Raw genomic sequence first — 19,774 nt, 5'->3', positions numbered from 1 at the left:
GCAAGGAGAGTGAGGAAAGAGGTACGGGATCGGGAATTAGGAGAAACATCTTATGAAAGAAATTACCAGACCTTGACATCATCTGTGCTGACATCGGTAATTCCATTCCAACGGTAAAGAGAAGCAATGTGACTTAACACTTCCACAGTAAAAAAACGCACCTTCTGCGTCTTACTGATACTTTTATTTTGAACCACCTGAAAACAATAAACATGTATTGCAAATTACAATGAAATGGAAAACAACAGTCTCCATCATGCCTTGCACTGGAATTGCTTTTGCGCAGCTCCCTCTCCTCTACTAGAACAGAAGCGCTTCCCCTTTTCTCCTTGGCTTGGGGAAGCAGCCCTCTCCCACCGCGCCCCTTCCTTCTTGGCTAGTGTACCACAGAGCAGCCTCTCCTGTTTCAATCTACTTTGAGAAATGAGGATATTAAGTGTTTGCAGGACTAGAGCCAGAGCTTCCAGCACCTTTGGAATGCCAAAACCCCATTAGCTCCAGACAAGGAACTGGAAAGCTACTAGAAACACTGGTAGAGCTTGCTAGCTGTAGAATCTGAAGAGGAGGGAGTGTTAGCTACACATGGAGTTTGTGTATGTTGGAGGCTTTACTCTCAATACAGGAACTGACAAAATCCACTGGGGGAAGCTGGCAAGAGTTGTTACCAGAGTAAACCAATGAATGTACGAAGCAGATGTTAGCAATGGCAACTGGTTTGCTCCAGGCTAAGAGATAAGCTTTGCAGAATCAGAGTCTTCTGTAGCTCTACAGGACCTGAGCTTCAGTCAGACTTTCAGGGGACACATCTGACTTTTAGAGAACCAAGAGTTTTGGTTAAGCAAGATTTGGATAGCTGAGGCTTGTTTGTAGCTGCAGTTCAAGGAATTTACAAGCTCTATGGAAAAATCTAAGGAGCGTATAAATTTCACAACAACAAACTGTTCCAGATGCCTCCTCCCCACTTCCCTATCGCAAAAACCACCACCAAAACCTTGCAGCAAAAGTAAATGTAAAAAATTACTGTGAATATAGCGTTAACCTGTAACATCCAGCAAGGAAATTCCAAAAATTAATGGTTTTCCCCATGCTTTCTCAGCTTCATTTTTTTATTCCTGTTTTCCTTGTTAAATTTTAACCTCATGTATTATGTTATTAATTCAACCATGATACATATCAAAATAAGACATGCAACACAGACAAGCTAACAGTGCAAGAGAAAAATTCATTTCTGGGACTCCCTGATTTCTACGGTCCTGATTTTGCAATCACGATGCCAGCTTTTTTAAAGTTTAATTTAATGTAAACAAAAGCACAGTTTTCATTTATATTGTCAGTTACCCTTTCCTGTTAGGGTTCTTCCGTATGGAAAAGGGACAGAAGGGGCAACAGAGCTCAAAATGTGGAAACTGCTGATACACAAGGGGATACGGCCATAGCAGCTGAAGACAACTGATTCTACAGCAATCCGCAAATACTTCTCTAATCAAGCTTCCATAGCAGCCTTGATGTAACTTAAATCTACTTTCCCCACCCCATGATAGACCCAGACGACACGACACCCCACCACAGAACCAACTTCTCCTTTCTCTTTCAATGGGTTTACGTGGCACATGGAAAGTAGTCCTCCCTGCAGCAGCTTCCCATGTAGCCGTGGGTTTTTACTAGAAACCTTCATTATAAAAACCACCATTTCCCTCTTGTCCATCAAGAAACAGCTTTGCCTGGCAGACTACATCACTAGCCCCAAATCAGGATACTCCCAGTCTCAACTGCAAGCAGATCCACACTGCAACAGTTATCTCTGGTCAGGAGGTCAGGATGAGGGATGCTACAGAACCCTATCAAGACTATGTCTTTAATTGGAAACCTATGGTAAAGGTACTTCTGCACCCCATTTGCCCCAACAGCCCCCAATATAAAAGCAACATAAAAGCTCTGTTCCTTCTGGAAGTGAGGCAGTGTGTTCAACAGCTATATTTTCGAAGTAAGAGTAATAACTTATTGCGGCTATACCACCCCACTTCTCCTGGAGGTAAATGAGATGGGATGCATGAGAAATGTTACATACAAGCAACAAGTAGCTTTTAAATTCAGCAGTGTGGTCATTTCATTTAAAATTCTACTTAAAAAATATCACATTACAAGCTTTAGCCCTGAGACAATTTTATGGCCAACATATAAACTCCCGATGAACAAGCTCAGCAACAGAAATGCTGATGATTCTTTGCAGCACAATGCCAGAGTAATAAATAGGTGTATATTCTTTGGGAATGCATTGCAAAGCTGTCTTCAGCAGCAAGAAAAACAGAAAGCAAGAGACAAAGCCATTTCAAGGGCATACCAGACCTTTGTTCCCAGTGTGGAAAGCAGAAGATTGATAGTAGAAACTTTATCTTCCTTTAATCCGGTCCTAAGAATATCTGGAATGAAATCTAAGCACATATTTTAAATGTTAGAGTCGTGATCTGAAGACAAGCAGTATTTGAATATGAAATTAATTTCAGGGAATTTATACTTGTTTGTTCTCAATGTCATGTCACTCATCTCTGTGTTGTATTTAAAGATGAACAAAAATATCAGTATTAGCATGCATGGTGAACAGTTAATATAGTGATAAACAAACTGCTCTGATATTGCCTTTTATGAAATACCTATTGTAAAGATTATTAGGCAGTTAGTTAGCTCAGTCGTTATTTAATATTTATATTGAGCTAGCGCCTAGAGACCTCAATCGAGTCAGAGCTCCATTGTGCTAGGCTCTGTGTAAACAAATAGTTAGTGACAGCCCCAGCCCAGAAGGACCTACAATTATTGAAGTCAATGGGATTAATTATAGGGTCTGATCCAAGGCCCACTGATATCAATAGTATTCCCATTAGCTTCAATGAACATTGGGTCCAGTTCTTAGTATGTTAAGTCAAGTGCATAGGTAAGTCTTTTCAGAAGCAAACCCTAAATTAGCTAAAAACCCTGATTCCTTCTCTAGTGCAATTGTGTGAGCTATTCTATGCGGGGCTAGTACAGTACCTCTTCCTCAACATATGGGGGTTGTACAAACACCCTCTGATGGCACTTTCCTGCAGATCCCAAATGAAGGGCTTACGAGTACAGCAGCCAGAGACAGTGGCCATTCGACCCAAGGACAACCCATTCTAAGGGCTTACATGGGCCTTGCACAGGCTATCTGCACAGAGATGAATTTCACTGTGTTCAAAAACTAGATCTTGCCTGATTTTTAAATATTTAACTTTAAAAGAAGGCAGCACATCCAATGTTATTACATTCTGGAGAAGCTTAAAAGCCATAAAGTCTCCTGTTATCTGACCTTTGTGGTTCTGAAGGTACTATAAGCTTATTTATCAAGAATTGGGTCATCTAGGCCTTCCTATTTATCCTGCAGTCTCTTTGTGGTCAGCATAAGCAACACCATCACTGTTATTTTCAGCCAGTACAGCCAAGTGTTCTGGAAAGCATAAGCTTATTTAAAATCAATTTTTTAAAATTTAATTTCCTTTGTCTTGTCAATGCTGTTTAATTGGTTTATATTTTTAAACATGATCTTTAAAAGATGCTCCTTTAACAAAAGCATTAAGTGTAAAGTACCTTTTAACTCTAGCACTTGTACTAAAATAGTGTTGTCACCAGCAATTAAAAAGGAGAGAGCAAACTGAATATATGCCATGCGGACATCTGGTTTCCCCTAAAAGAAAATTAAAAGAGACTTTTAGCATATAGCTTGTACACAATTGCAACATTTTTACAGCAGCAGTTTATCATAAAATATGCAATATATTGTATAGATATGTTTTATATAAACACATCCCCAGTATATTAATCTGAAAACTATACGAGTTTGTCAACCACAGTCTATTAACCTGTGGAGATTACTTTCATATCTTAGCATCTAGTTAGTGAAGGCTGGTTGGTTCACTAATTTTTCAATTTTGAATACCTGGGCTAGGTCACAAACGATAAGTGGTTGGCAGTCAGACTCTAATCTCCATTTACGCACATCACCAAACCACCACAGATTGTTGAGCTATTAAGACAAGCCAGGACCAGACTAATAGGGTGCTATTGCTCAGGACCAAGGTATATTGGCATTGTTACACAAACTGACAGAAGTTCGGTCTGCATAAGGCCACAAGATCTGACTGTAAATTACGATTATTTTTAAAGATTAATTATTTAACTTCCATCTGGAAAATGAAATCCCTAGCCCGTTAGTGTAGTGGTTCTCAACCAGGGGTATGTGTACCCCAGGGTATTCAGGTCTGCCAGGGGGTATATCAACTCATCTAGATATTTGCCTAGTTTTAAACGGGCTACATAAAAAGAACTAGCTAAGTCAGTACAAACTAAAACTTCCACAGACAATGATTGTTTATACTGCTCTGTATAAATACACTGAAATGTATGTACAATATTTATATTCCAATTGATTTATTCATAATACACGGTAAAAATGAGAAAGTAAGCAATTTTCCGAACACTCACTGCGCTGTGACATTTTTTGTATTTTATGTCTGATTTTGTAAGCTTTAAGTGAGGTGAAACTTGGGGTACACAAGACAAATCAGACTCCTGAGAGGGGTACAGAAGTTTGGAAAGATGAGAGGCACTGTGTTTAGTGTGTGTCATTTAGCTATATGTAAACCCACCCCAAATAAAATATAATTACTGAGGTACAATGTGAAACAGCTTTCCCTTTAAAAGTGACTTGTAAAAAGGGAGAGAAATAAAAGAAAAAGCAGTGGGGGACAAGATTTTCTCAAAAAGTTAGGTAGTTTGTTGGTTTTCTGCTTGATTTTTACATTAGAAATTTAGGCTTGGTCTAGCCTGAGACACTATTACCACTGGAGAACTAGTGAAATGATGACATCACAATGGAGTGAAATCTGAACAACTGAGGGTATGTCTACACTACGGGATTATTCCGATTTTACATAAACCGGTTTTGTAAACAGATTGTACAAAGTCGAGTGCACGCGGCCACACTAGCACATTAATTCGGCGGTGTGCGTCTATGTACCGAGGCTAGCGTTGATTTCTGGAGTGTTGCACTGTGGGTAGTTATCCCATAGTTCCCGCAGTCTCCTCCGCCCCTTGGAATCTGGGTTGAGGATCCCAGTGCCTGATGGGGCAAAAAACATTGTCGCGGGTGGCTCTGGGTACAGCCTCACCCCTCCCTCCGTGAAAGCAGCAGACAACCTTTTCGCGCCTTTTCCTGGGTGAACTGTGCAAACGCCATAGCCAGCAAGCATGGACCCTGCTCAGATCAAGACCGTAATCGTGGACATTGTAAACACCTCGCGCAGTCTATGCTGAACCAGGACCTGCAAAGCCAGGCGAGGAGGAGGCGGCAGAGCGGCGACGAGAGTGATGAGGACATGGACACAGAATTCTCTCAAACCGCGGCCCCTGCACTTTGGAGATCCTGCTGGTAAATGGGGCAGGTTCCAGCCATTGAACGCCGATTTGGGGCCCGGGAAACAAGCACAGACTGGTGGACCACATAGTTTTGCAGGTTTGGGACGATTCGCAGTGGCTGCGAAACTTTTGCATGCGTAAGGGCAACTTTCATGGAACTTTGTGACTTGCTTTCCCCTGCCCTGAACGCCATAATACCAAGATGAGAGCAGCCCTCACAGTTGAGAAGCGAGTGGCAATAGCCCTCTGGAAGCTTGCGATGCCAGATACCTACCGGTCAGTCTGGAATCAATTTGGAGTGGGCAAATCTATGGGGGCTGCTGTGATGCAAGAAGCCAAAGCAATCATTAAGCTGCTGCTACGAAAGGTTGTGACTCTGGGAAATGTGCAGATCATAGTGGATGGCTTTGCTGCAATGGGATTCCCTAACTGTGGGGGAGCGATAGATGGAACCCATATCCCTATCTTGCACCGGAGTACAGGGCACCAGTACATAAACCGCAAGGAGTACTTTTCAATGGTGCTGCAAGCACTGGTGGATCACAAGGGACATTTCCCCAACATCCACGTGGGATAGCCAGGAAGGGTTCATGACGCTCGTGTCTTCAGGAACACTACTCTGTTTAAACAGCTGCAGCAAGGGAATTACTTCCCAGACCAGAAAATAACAGCTGGGGATGTTGAAATGCCTGTAGTTATCCTGGGGGACCTAGCCTACTCCTTGATGCCATGGCTCATGAAGCCATACACAGGCAGCCTGGACGGTAGTCAAGGAGCTGTTCAACTACAGGCTGAGCAAGTGCAGAAGGTGATAGAATGTGCATTTGGCCGTTTAAAGGCGCGCTGGCGCACATTACTGACTCGCTCAGACCTCAGCCAAACCAATGTCCCCTTTGTTATTGCTGCTTGCTGTGTGCTCCACAATCTCTGTGAGAGTAAGAGGGAGACCTTATGGCAGGGTGGGAGGCTGAGGCAATCCATTGGTCGCTGATTACTCGCAGCCAGACACCAGGGCAACTAGAAGAGCACACCACGAAGCAGTGCGCATCAGAGAAGCTTTGAAAACAAGTTTCATCACAGGCCAGGTACTGTGTGACTGTTGTGTGTGTTTCCCCTTGATGAACCCCCCCTTGATTGACTCATTCCCTGTAAGCAACCCAGCCTCCCCCTTCGATTACAGCTTGCTAAGGAAATAAAGTCACTATCATTTAAAAATCATGTATTCTTTGTTAAAGAGTCATTATAAAAAGAGGGAGAGAACTGACAGTATCCCGAGTGTGGTTTGGGAGGAGGATAGGAGGGAAGGAAAAGGACACTAAAATATTTCAAAGTAATGACAGCCTTTGGTTAGCCTGTCCGCGGGGATGGAGTGGGCGGGTGCACGAAGCCTTCCCCTACGCGTTCTTACGCGTCTGGGTGAGGAAGATATGGAACATGGTGAGGGTGGTACAACAGAGGCTGCAGCGGCACTCTGTGACCCTGCTGCTGTTCCTGAAGCTCCACCAGACGTCGGAGGATATCAGTTTGATCACGCAGCAGCCCCAGCGTTGCATCCCGCCACCGCTGATCTTCCTGCCTACACCTCTGATCCTTCTGCCGCCACCTCTCATCTTGAGCGTCTCTCCTCTCCTCACATTGGTCCCTCCTGTCCTCATGTTCACTGGCATCTTTCCTGTAATTTGATACCACGTCCTTCCACTCATTCAGATGAGCTCTTTCATTGCGGGTTACTTCCATGATTTCCGAGAACATTTCGTCTCGCATCTTTTTTTTCCTCTGCCTTATCTGAGATAGCCTTCAGGATGGAATAGGGAGGCTTGAAAAATTTGCAGCTGCATGAGGGAGGTAAAAAAGGGAGAGAAGTATTTAAAAAGATACATTTTACAGAACAATGGTTATACTCTTCCACAGTGAACAACACCATTCACCTTACATAGCACCTGTGATGTCAGTACAAGGTCGCATTTTGCATCTTATATTGAGTGCCTGCGGCTCTGGTGTTAGAGATCTCACAGATGCAGGTCCGGGCAGCAGAATTCAGCTTGCATGCGGCCATGGTAAGCCACTGTCTTTCAGCTTCTGCAGCCTTCGTATACACAGCGCCCTCCTTTCCCAAATACCAAGCAAATCCCGTTCAGTGATGCTTCTTTCCTGTTAACATGCAGCAGCAAAAACCACCCCCATCCAATTCTCTGGGATGATCACTTTATCCCTCCCCCACCGCATGGCTGGTATCATCGAAGATCACTGCTAATCATCTCCCTTCTCCCCACACCGCGTGGCTGGTAGCACAGAAGATCTCTGCTAGCCAAACACAAAAAAGCTCAGCGCCATTACCTCCCTCCTCTCCCCCCACTTGGCTACCTGCAAGGATGGATTTCTTTTAAGCAATAGGCAAACAGCCAGTAGGAATGGCCATCTCTGTCCCCTTAATTAAATTCCTGAATTTCAACCAGGTTACCATGAACGATATCACTCTCCTGAGGATAACACAGCGAGATAAAGAAGGAATGCTGCTTGAATGCCAGCAAACACCAGGACCATACTCAGCTATGCTTTGTCATGCAATGATACCAGATTACTTGCTTACATGCATGGCGTGGTCAAGTGTCCTACCATGGTGGAAGGAACAAGGCTGCCTTGCCCAGAAACCTTCTGCAAAGGCTTTTGGGTACCTCCAGGAGAGCTTCATGGATGATGTCCCTGGAGGATTTCCGCTCCATCCCCAGACATGTAACAAACTTTTCCAATAACTGTACTGGCCGCGAATGCATCCCAAGTCCTCAGGGCAAATCAATCATTAAAAAACGCTTGCTTTCAAACCATGTTTTATATTTACAAAGGTACACTCACCAGAGGTCACTTCCATGGCTTCATTGTCTGGGCTAGTGGCTTGGGAGGGCAGGGAGGGTAATTTCGTTTGGGTGAGAAAAGCTCCTGGCTGTTGGGAGAATGGAGTGCTGTGTGCTCTCTGCAAGCTCGTCCTCCTCTTCCTCCTCCTCATCTTCCCCGTCCGCAGAATCCTCAGCCATAGCTGAGATTACCACCCCCACCTCAGAATCCACGAACAGGAGTGGGGTAGTGGTGGCGGACCCCCCCTAGAAATTGCATGCAGCCCGCTTCTACGCTGCGCATGTTTTACGGCCTGCCCCGGACCTTCCATTTGCTTCTTTGGTTTTCTGGTAGGCTTGTCTGAGCTCCTTAATTTTCACTCTGCACTGCACTGACTCCCTGGTGTGGCCTTTCTGCATCATAGTCTCGGAAATTTTTTCAAATGTTTTTTTCATTTCGTCTTTTGGAACGGAGTTCTGTTAGCACAGAATCCTCTCCCCGTACAGCAATCAGATCCAGTACCTCCCGTGCGGTCCATGCTGGAGCTCTTTTTCGATTCTCAGGAGACTGCATTGTTACCTATGCTGATGAGCTCTGCGTGGTCACCTGTGCTGGTGACCTCTACACGCTGGACAGACAGGAAATGAAATTCAAAAGTTCGCAGGCTTTTCCTGTCTACCTGGCCAGTGCATCCGAGTTCAGACTGCTTTCCAGAGTGGTCACAGTGATGCACTGTGGGATACCGCCCGGAGGCCAATACCGTTGATTTGCGGCCACACTAATCCTAATCCGATATGGTAATATCGATTTCAGCGGTACTCCTCTCATCGGGAGGAGTACAGAAACCGTTTAAAGAGCCCTTTATATCGATATAAAGGGCCTCGTTGTGTGGATGGGTGCAGCGTTAAATCGGTTTAACTCTACTAAAATCAGTATAAACGCGTAGTGTAGACCAGGCCTGAGAAGAGAAAGAATTTTCAGGCACTGTCTGAAACTCTGTTTTGGTTAATAATATCTAATTTGCTCCCATGACTAATGAACACATTGTTAAATGAATATCCTGGATAAAGATTTAACACTCAAGTCTTTCAATTAAGATGTGTGAGTTCACAAAGGTAGATCCTGCAGCAAAACACCACACTTGACACTCCTAATAACTTAACATAAAAAAAAACCCAACCGATTTGCCCCCAAAACCATTAGTTACAATTTCCAAAGCAGAGTGTAGTTTTTTCATAAATATTGGGTGAAATCCTGGCCCCACTGAAATTGATGGCAAAACTCCCACTTGACTTCTACAGGGCCAGGATTTAACCTGTTAATTTTAGAACTGGACAATTTCCACCACTCTGAAACATAAATTAAAAGCATTAACACATTGCCTTTGCCTTCATTCCATTCTAGCCTTAACATGTCTTGTCTAATGGCAGTTCTTTCCTGTGGCCACCAAACCACATAATAAGCCATGATGCAGTTTCATAACAAACTAGGCCACCCAATACTATGGCAGCAAAACTCAATCAATTTTCCCTATGGCATTATAATCTTCAGGCACTCCACTTCATCAGGGTAGCAGAGATCAAGGAGGCATGGAAATGAAATAAGCAACTCCTATGGGTGCCAGGCCTATGTTACACAGATCTCCCATAATGACAGACACTTAGAAACTTAAATGACCCCTGGGTGTTTCCCATTTAAGTGAATGGGAAACTGTTCATAGATCAGCACGAGTGCCTATTATAAACAATCAGACAGAAAAGGGGAAGGAAGAGGTGGAGAAGCAGCAGGGGATGAAAATTCAGTGGAGTCACATTAGCAAGTTTACTTTCAAAATTAGCAAAAGTAAACCAAAGATACCTCCATGGCAGCTCATCTGACCTCTGCAGATACTTTGCTCACTTTACCTTCTTATCTCTTTTCTTCACTAATCCAGGCAGGAATTTATTATTAAAATCAAAATGACTATAGACATCTCGTGCAGAATCTGGCCCCTGTGCCACCATGGCCGACAGCAAGGTGAGGCATACTCGAGTCATCCTATATGAATAAATAGGGGGGGAATGCATGTTATTGCAGGAATGATGGTTACACAGGCATTGTAATGTGAGAATTTATACCTCTCAAACCATCCAGGGCCAACTTCCACCAAAGTCAGTGGGAGTTGCAGGTACAGAACAGCACTCGGAGTCTGTCCCAACATGCGTAAGCAAGCACAGTCAGGAAAGCTAAGCTCTAACCACACTGAACCTGATCCTGTATTTCTACTGCATGCAAAGCTCTCAAAGTCCATGGGAGCCACGGCTCAATAAGGAATGCAAGATCCAGCAGCTTTACAAAGCAACCACTGTTATTCATTTAGGCAAAATGCATGCAACTTTGGCCAGAATTCTGTGTGAATTAGGGAAATCTTATTTTCATATTGCCTGTTTTTAAAAGTATGTTTCTCAGATCAAGGCCCTGAGCCTGCAAATTCTTATGCATGTGCTTAACTTTAGTATGGAGAGCAGAGCCATCGGAACTACCCCTGGCAGAAAAGTTAAGCACCAACGTAAGTGTTTACAAGATCGTGCCTTCATTCATTCCTATCAAATTGTTTGTATTATTATTGCTTATTATTATTTTCTTTGTTAAAGAATGCAGAAAAAGAGCTGTATTCCTGTCACTGGACCAAACCTTGAAGTCCTTACTAGTTTTCATTCAAATTTTATACTCAGTCCTTACTCACTGACTGGAACGGAAGTCTATCTGAGTAACAAAAGGAAAAAGTCAGAGGTACTGATGTAGAGGGAGTAGGCACAAGGGAATGTACAGCTACATTGTTCCTATCAACTCAGCTTACACGTACAAATATACTGGGAGGCTGGATGTAGATGTTCCCGAATAAGGGGGAGAGTGCCAGAAATGAAGGCTCCAATCCCTGCATCCACTGATGTCAACGGGATTTTGCTGTTAACTTCAAAACTGAGGCCATAAGGGCCTGATTCTGCAGCCCTTAATGATGTATGAAGACATGCCATTATTAATGGTTGCAGGATCAAGCCCTAAAGTTCCAATATTGAAATATTATCATTCATAAAAAATCCTGAGAAGATGCATACGAAGCAGAGAACCTGCCTCCATATGCCACAACAACACGATCTCTTTATGCTTCAACTGTACAACATATGTTCTCAGCAAATTATTCTAATCATTATATTCTATGCCCCATTGGTGCAACTGACACATGAAAATAATTGTTTTGTGACTGCCAAACCCCTTCGCCTTTCCATTTGGCCAATGTAGCTCCGAAAAGTCAAAACACCCTATCTGAAATTCAACAGGGCTGTTTCCCTTAGGCAAACTCTGGAAGGATTTCTCCAAGAGCTGTATTTTGGGGTCATTTTTATGAGGATACATTATTTTGTTGGTAGTGTTATTGGAACCATGTTGATCCCAGGATATTAGAGAGACAAGGTGGGTGAGGTAATATCTTTTATTGGATCAAGTTGCATTGGTGAGAGACACAAGCTTTTGAGCTTACACAGAGCTGACGAAGAGCTCTGAATGCCACAGACAGGGTCTTTGAACCAATAAGCACCTTCCTTCATCCAAATGACACATTGGGATGTAAAGCAAGAACCACTCACCAAACCTCAACTGCCAGGGAGGGACAAAGCAGAAGAAATGATTGTGGAAGTACCTCCTTTGGACTTTGAATTTATTTCTAAATTTATTTATAATCTATCAAAACAATTAGTTGTCATATTTAAGAGACAGAAAAAGGTGTTGAGAAAAAGTTGGGCTAATTGAGAAATTCTATTACAAACGTGTCGACATATTGTGAAGAGACTAGGAAAAAGAAGCAACAATCAAACTCAATATTTCTTGCCATCACCATGGTGTTCTGCTCAGCTTTGGTGAGCAATAGAAAAGGAAACCTCTGTCTGCACCTCCCTGGCACCTAAAGCAGGTGTCATATCACAAATGATATAGTTAGGGTAAACAAAGCAAGCAGAGGAAGAGAATGGAAAATTACAGACTTAGCTAAAGTCAAGTGCAGCACTACTCCCTGCAACATTCCTGCAAACACTTATATGTATGTGCCTAAGATTATACACTGTGAGGAGTACTCCTAAAGTCAGTGGGACTCCTCACATTGCAAACAGTTCAGCACATGCTTAGGATGGTATCCCAAGGTAGTATATCGGGACTATGTCAGAGCAACCAGTACAGGTTCTCACTCTGGTATGCAGTAGACTTACCTGTGACTTTCAGAATACAAAGCAGCATAGATTAATCTCATATAGCTATTAATCAACTTCTTTACTATGTTCATCCCCACAACAGAAAAATGGCACAGGTCACTTGCTGTTCTCAACAAGATGGCTTCCAAAGCTCGAAAAATTAACAGCATCTGCAAAGTTTAGAGATATTTTAAAATATTGTTGCCATTACTTTCCTCAAATATCCCTATACAAAGCAAATATAAATAAGAAATTAGATCATAAATAATGAATAACTGTGCAACAAGAGGAAATGCTTCCAAAAATGTGAACTCAAAGGTAACACACTGATTCTCTTCCAAATGGTAACACTGAAATAACGTGCTTAAGCAGAGGCTTCCATGCTATGGTCTATGGATCACTACTGAGCAGCGAAGACGTGGCTGGTCAGAAGGTACCAACTCTCCTCCTTGTTTCCAGCTGCAAAAGTCATGAAATTCAGTGTTGATAATGGAAGACAAAGTATATCAAAGAGGAATCATTTGAACTATTCATACACTTACTCTATTCTAAAGTAGCTGTAACCAGGAAAGATTAAGACCTAGACCTCAATATGGACAGCACAATTAAAATATCTGCTCATAGTGCGCAGCATTCAAAAAAGGAAGCAAGACACTAGATGCACATGTGGATGAAATGTGAAAATAATACTCCAATACAGCAGAACCTCAGAGTTACAAACACCAGAGTTACAAATTGACTGGTCAACCACACATCTCATTTGAAATCAGAAGTACACAATCAGGCAGCAGAGACCAAAAAAAATAAAAAAAGGCAAATACCATACAGTACTGTGTTAAACATAAACTACTAAAAAATAAAGGGAAAGTTTAAAAAAAAAAAAAGATTTGACAAGGTAAGGAAAACTGTTTCCGTGCTTGTTTCATTTAAATTAAGATGGTTAAAAGCAGCATTTTTCTTCTGCATAGTAAAGTTTCAAAGCTGTATGAAGTCAATGTTCAGTTGTAAACTGCTGAAAGAACAACCATTATGTTTTGTTCAATTACGAACAACCGCCATTCCTGAGGTGTTCCTAACTCTCAGGCACTACTGCAATGCCATTATATACAGAGCTCAAAAACTATACCTAAGCTCCAATACTGCACTGAGCACCTCACAGTGAAACCCTACATACACACACACAAAACCCTACTGCAGCATCAGGGCCTTACAATTCAAACTCTATATTTATCAGTACCTGGAAGAATATCTACACAGCAAGCAGCTGACAAAGCAAGACACAATGTATACATAGTTTTTCTGTTATGTAGACAGAGAGGATACTTTAGTAAAGAGTGGTAGTTGTGTTAGTCTGTATCAGCAAAAACAACAAGGAGTCCTTGTGGCACCTTAGAGACTAACAAATTTATTTGGGCATATGCTTTCGTGGGCTAAAACCCACTTCATCAGATGCATGGAGTGGGTGCCACAATGACTCCTCATGGTTTTTATTGAAGAGATTGTTTACTGGAAGTTAAAAAGGGCTCTATCAACTTCAATCAGTTGTAAACAAACTCTTCTTTACCTAAATTACTAATAAAGCCTTAGATAATTAGCAGTAAGAGAATTCTATAAATTCAGTTTATTGGTCACTATTTATACTCTTGTTTATGTTTTGCATTTCTCTCAGCTCAGACAATAAGTTTTTACCTTCAGATTTTAATGCTGCAAATCGCTGGATATCAAACACTACAAAAGAAGGCTTATTTATCTAAAACAAATGCTTTTATTAGATTTGTGTGGCACACGTGTGTATAAACATTTCTAGTGGTCTTGAGTTTATAAAAGCTTTTCTTAACAAAATTCAAAGGCTCAGTACTACAGAGCTTGACTTCAATGGGACTATTCAGAATACATTAGGTTTAGCACATGTAAGAGGCTTTGCAAGATGCCTTTACATTTTATGACAAACTATAAGGCACTGACAACTTAACCAATTTTTCTGCTTCCTCAGATCTCCAATAAATTATTTTATTCTGTGTTGATACTAAAATTATTAAATGTCCTATTCAGTGCAACGCTCTACTGTCCATTACAAATGCAATACATGTGGACAACTTACTTCACTTTCAGGCCTTCTTTCACCATCCAAAAGTCTGAAAATTTCAGCACACTCCACAGAAATTTTATATATCCCTCTACTACAATCATATAGTTCAGTAGATGGTAATGTCTCAGCCGTGGAGACGAAGTTTTCTAAACCTGAAAGAAAACAAGCATTTCTTGTATCAAACGCATGCTTTTCAAATGACAGCTAAACCTTATTCCAGCTTCACAAACCCTGTACATTGCATTATAATTTGTCAGGTCATGGGAAAAACGCCTGGTACGGAGAACGTGACATTCAGCAGGGTAAGAAACTTAGACCAATATCATCTATTTGTTAACATTTCCTTTCCCGTTTTATGTTCATCTGCAGTCTAGGCATATTACTGCCAATCCAAAGGTACATCCACTAATATAGAATGGGAAAGTTACAAGAGCACAATGTAACCAACTACACTTCTCTGAATAAATCCCCACAAAGGACAGAATTTATCCAAGAATATTTCTATCCTGAACACTGAATTACTTCATATCATTTCAAGCTCATTTAAACATGCAAAAACTGCAAAACAGTTTGAGAGAGTAATAAAGGTGCGCCCCCCCGTTTTTTTGTGCATAAGATACAGGAACACTTATACTAAAGCAAATACACATAATGCACCCAACTACATCCAAGCCTGCTTAGTGAAAAAGTAAAATACAGAGAGAGAGAAAATGCAAAATCTTCGTGAATAGTAACAGCGAGTGACTCACAGTACAATGTAACAATAATTCACTTATTACTGGGGCACCTGCACTAAACAAGCTCTTAGGTGTAGTTCTGAATCCCCTCCCCTCCCACAGGGATGGGCCATAATACATGAGGTCAGCATGAACGGAACAATAATGCACTTGGAGCAGCACGGGGAGCAGTGCAGTGTGGGCGGACCTGGGAAATAATGCAGGGCAAGGGGGCGAACACAACAGGAACTCAGCACACTTTAAAGAGTGCAAAGGCAGCAGCACGAGGGGACGATGGCCGGTGACAACTCAAAGAGCACCATGGGGACACCCCACGCTGGTGCCCCAGTGCCAGGTCAAGGGCGGCAGCAGCAGCAGCAGCAGGGTGGTGGTGGTGGTAATGCCCCCAGCAGTAGGAGCACGGGGGGTTAATGCCCTCCCCCGCAGCAGTAGTGACGGGAGCAGGCTCCCCCGCGGGAAGCACGTGTAAGCCGAGTCCAGCTCCCGCCCCGGCTCACCCTTGATCGCGGTCTCGGGGTCCCGCAGCAGAGATTTGAAGTGGGTGCCCGTGAATTCCCCCTCCGCGCCGCGGGCTCTCTTGGTCTGCGCCGCCCCCGGGCCCGGCGCCGGGCTCTTTCGCTTCTGGGCGCCCATCGCGCCCGCCTCCAGGCTGCGCTCGGCGGCTACACGCGGCGGGCTGGTCCGGCCTGTGCTCTACCGGAAGCGGCCCGCGTCCGCTTCCCTGCTCGGTCCTCTGGAAACTGCAGCCGGCAGCGCTCCGGTCCAGAGTGCCCACTTCTGGCTGAACAAGCCCCAGGCCCTCTCCCAGCCCCGGGGTGGGGCACGCGGCCCTGCCCTCCCTACACCCCTTGGACATCCAGCCCACGCCCCTGCTGCACACCCAAGCACCCTCTCGGCCACCTGCATTCTTCCGGAGCACATTTACCGAGGCGCGGGAGGAGGCAGGGAATTAGGCCCCACTGCTGTTTTAGGCCTTCAGTGCCTAGTCCATCAGCCTGCAAAGGGGAGCCAAATGCTGCTCACAATCAGAGCAGCTCTCATTGACAGGCATGATGGTAAAACACCACCGGGCTGGCCCCGCCAGGGCTCGCCTTCGACCATTGCTCACCAGTGTAAGCAATTGCAGGAGGTTTAAGAAAATGTTCCCTACAAGCCTCTGAGAACAGCAGGGAAATTCCCCTAAAGATCCTGCTTTCTGGCTGTTGGCTAATCCAACAACAACAGCAAAAATCAGTGGAATCCAGTGGGTGTCTGCTTCATTCTTCAGTGAGAAGCGCAGGGCCATCCTTGCAGGAAAGGTTATCGCAAAAATGTGTGTCTGGTATTTCATCAGAGAGACATTTTGTACAGGCTGCTTTAATCTTAATCCCTAAAGGCAGGTCTGATACTTAATATTGTTTTATTCCTCAAGGAGTCCAGATAATTTCAACGGACAATTCAGCAAGAGTAAGGGCAGCTAAATCAGGGAGTTGAAACATCTCTTACTCATAAGTACAACCGTATGAGAATGGGGGGGAAGGGGGCATATTCCATCTGTCACTACTTCACTGTCCTGTAAATATCTGTTAATACACATCACTGTAGTATGTGAGCCTCTAAAGAAAACCTGAAGGAGCCACTTCTGGATCCCCCCCCATCCCAATTTATTGTACGTGGCTGCATCTTTACTAGTCTCTTTCCCTCTTTTATACTGTTGTTTCTCTGGGACTCTTCTCCCCCAACTCTCCATCTTCATTACCCCTCTTTCCTAGGGTCTCCTAAATCAGGGCTCTAACCTTTTCAGACTAATGTACTCTTTTAAGGAATCTGATTTGTCTTGTGTACCTCAAGTTTCACTCACTTAAAAACTAATGCTTACAAATCAAACATAAAAATACAGAAGTGTCACAGCCCACTATTACTGAAAGTTGCTTACTCTCTTTTTTACCATATAATTATATAATACATCAATTGGAATATGAATATTGTCTTTCCATTTTCATTAAGTGCATTTTCATATAGAGTAGTATAACAAGTCTGTATGAAATTTAGTTGTACTGACTTTGCTAGTGCTTTTTGAGTAGCTTGTTGTAAAACTAGACAAATATCTAGATGATTTGATGTACCCTCTGGAAGACCTGTGCATACCCCTAAGGGTATGCAGTACTCCTGGTTGAGAATCACTGTAAACCCCACTCTCACTTCCCTTTCCTCCCAAATTCTCTGCCCCTTTGGTCTTCTCTCTCCTTGTATTTCTCATACCCCTGGGTCTCCAACTCCCTTTCCTATCTTTTGAGGATTCCCACCCCTGGAATTCGCCCATCTAGGAGTCCTTCTCCCACCTCCCAGTTAGGTGTCCTGGTTAGGTGTCCCAGCATTAGTGATGCTTCACTTGTGTCTGCAAATAACTTTTTTTTCAGGATCTGTTCATACAACCTGTTTATATGCACACTGCATTCATACATACACCAAAAGCTAGTGAGCAACCTATTAAAATGGATGATATATTTCTATTCCAATACTCCTTTTCTTTTCCCTTACCCTCTACTTTTTTTCGAGGAGCTGGAGGGGTGCAAAGGCAGCACCTGAAATTTCCAGTGGTGGGTTATCACTCAAAGATGATTTTATGTTGCTAGGGTTGGGAGCTTGTGAGCACTACAAGGGAGAAAACAAAAATGCCAGGGAGTCATCAGCATATGTCCAGCATCAAGAAACATACAAGATCTGCTGGTAAAAAAATGGCCCAACACTGTAGCATTTAATCTCAGAAAGGGGAACTACACACCAATGAGGAGGTTAGTGAAACAGAAATTAAAAGGTACAGTACCGAAAGTAAAATCTCTGCAAGCTGCATGGAAACTTTTTAAAGACACCATAATAGAGAATCAAATGTATATCCCTATTTAAAAAAACATAGTAAGAGAACCAGAAAAGAGCCACCGTGGTTAAACAACAAAGTAAAAGAAGCAGTGAGAAGCAAAAAGGCATCCTTTAAAAGTGGAAGATAAATCCTAATGAGGAAAATAGAAAAGAGCATAAACTCTGGCAAATGAAGTGTAAAATATAATTAGAAAGACCAAGAAAGAATTTGAAGAACAGCTAGCCAAAGACTCCAAAAGTAATAGCAAATTTTTTTTAAATACATCAGAAGCAAAAAGTCTGCTAAACAACCAGTGGGGCCAGAGAGCACTTCAACCTCCCTGGACACTCAGTTACTGATCTAAAAGTCTCAATTCTTCAATAAAAAATCTTCAGAAACATACTCAATGAGAAACTGCTGAATTGGAATTAATTTGCAAACTGGACACCATTAAATTAGGCTTGAATAAAGACTGGGAGTGGATGGGTTATTACACAGACTAAAAACTATTTCCCCATGCTAATTTTTCCCCTACTGCTACTCACACCTGCTTGTCAATTGTTTGAAATGGGCCATCCTGATTATCACTACAAAAGTTTTTTTTTCTCCTGCTGATAATAGCCCACTTTAATTGATTAGTCTCATTATAGTTGGTATGGCAACACCCATTTTTTTTATGTTCTCTGTGTATATATATCTTCCTACTGTATTTTTCACGGCATGCATCCGATGAAGTGGGTTTTAGCCCATGAAAGTTTATGCCCAAATAAATTTGTTAGTCTCTAAGGTGCCACAAGTACTCCTCATTTTTTTTAACTCTCATCTGTAACCTAGCATTTAAATCAGCTTCTGTACCAAATGACTGGAGGATAGCTAACGTGATGCCAGTTTTTAAAAAGGGCTCCAGTGGTGACCCTGGCAACTACAGGCCAGTAAGCCTCACTTCAGTACTGGGGAAATTGGTTGAAACTATCATAAAGAACAAAATTGTCAGACACATAGGTGAACATAATTTGTTGGGAAATAGTCAACATGGTTTTTGTAAAGGGAAATCATGCCTCAACAATCTTCTAGAATTCTTTGAGGGGGTCAACAAGCATGCAGACAAAGGACATCCAGTGGATATAGTGTATTTAGATTTTCAGAAAGCCTTTGACAAGGTCCCTCACCAAAGGCTCTTAAGCAAAATAAGCTGTCATGGGATAAGAGGGAAGGTTCTCTCATGGATTGGTAACTGGTTAAAAGATAGGAAACGAAGGGTAGGAATAAATGGTCAGTTTTCAGAACGGAGAGAGGTAAATAGTGGTGTTCCCTAGGGATCTGTACTGGGCCCAGTCCTATTTAACATATTAATAAATGATCTGGAAAAAGGGTAAACAGTGAGGTGGCAAAATTTGAAGATGATACAAAACTACTCAAGGTAGTTAAGTTAAGGCAAACTGAAAAGAGTTACAAAAGGATCTCACAAATCTGGGTGATTGGGCAACAAAATGGCAGATGAAATTTAATGTTGATAAATGCAAAGTAATGCACATTAAAAACATAATCCTAACTATACATATACAATGATGGGGTCTAAATTAGCTGTTACCACTCAAGAAAGAGATCTTGGAGTCATTGTGAA

The 19,774-nt window shown here is 42.6% G+C and overlaps 1 protein-coding gene across 3 annotated transcripts in view; it reads right to left on the bottom strand.

Moving 5' to 3' along the window:
• The window catches only part of URB1 (URB1 ribosome biogenesis homolog), an 82,352-nt gene extending 66,372 nt beyond the window's left edge, over positions 1-15,980 (bottom strand). For 2 of the 3 annotated variants that reach the window (XM_030579221.1, XM_030579229.1), the window contains exons 1-7: positions 15,809-15,980; positions 14,587-14,726; positions 12,504-12,655; positions 10,167-10,299; positions 3,604-3,700; positions 2,347-2,432; positions 72-197 (exon numbers count right to left, since the gene is read on the bottom strand). In XM_030579221.1, coding sequence (XP_030435081.1) covers positions 72-197; positions 2,347-2,432; positions 3,604-3,700; positions 10,167-10,299; positions 12,504-12,655; positions 14,587-14,726; positions 15,809-15,944 — 870 coding nt within the window. In that variant the 5' untranslated portion in view covers positions 15,945-15,980. Of the gene's footprint in view, positions 1-71; positions 198-2,346; positions 2,433-3,603; positions 3,701-10,119; positions 10,300-12,503; positions 12,656-14,586; positions 14,727-15,808 lie in introns of those variants that run through there. The other variant, XM_030579232.1, reaches the window with a different exon arrangement.
• Between the last annotated feature and the right edge of the window lie 3,794 nt (positions 15,981-19,774).

This window comes from Gopherus evgoodei, chromosome 1 (genome assembly GCF_007399415.2).
Source record: "Gopherus evgoodei ecotype Sinaloan lineage chromosome 1, rGopEvg1_v1.p, whole genome shotgun sequence".
Lineage (NCBI taxonomy): Eukaryota > Metazoa > Chordata > Testudines > Testudinidae > Gopherus > Gopherus evgoodei.
The sequence above is the reverse complement of the archived record's forward strand: the minus strand, read 5'-3'. Positions and strand labels throughout refer to the sequence as shown.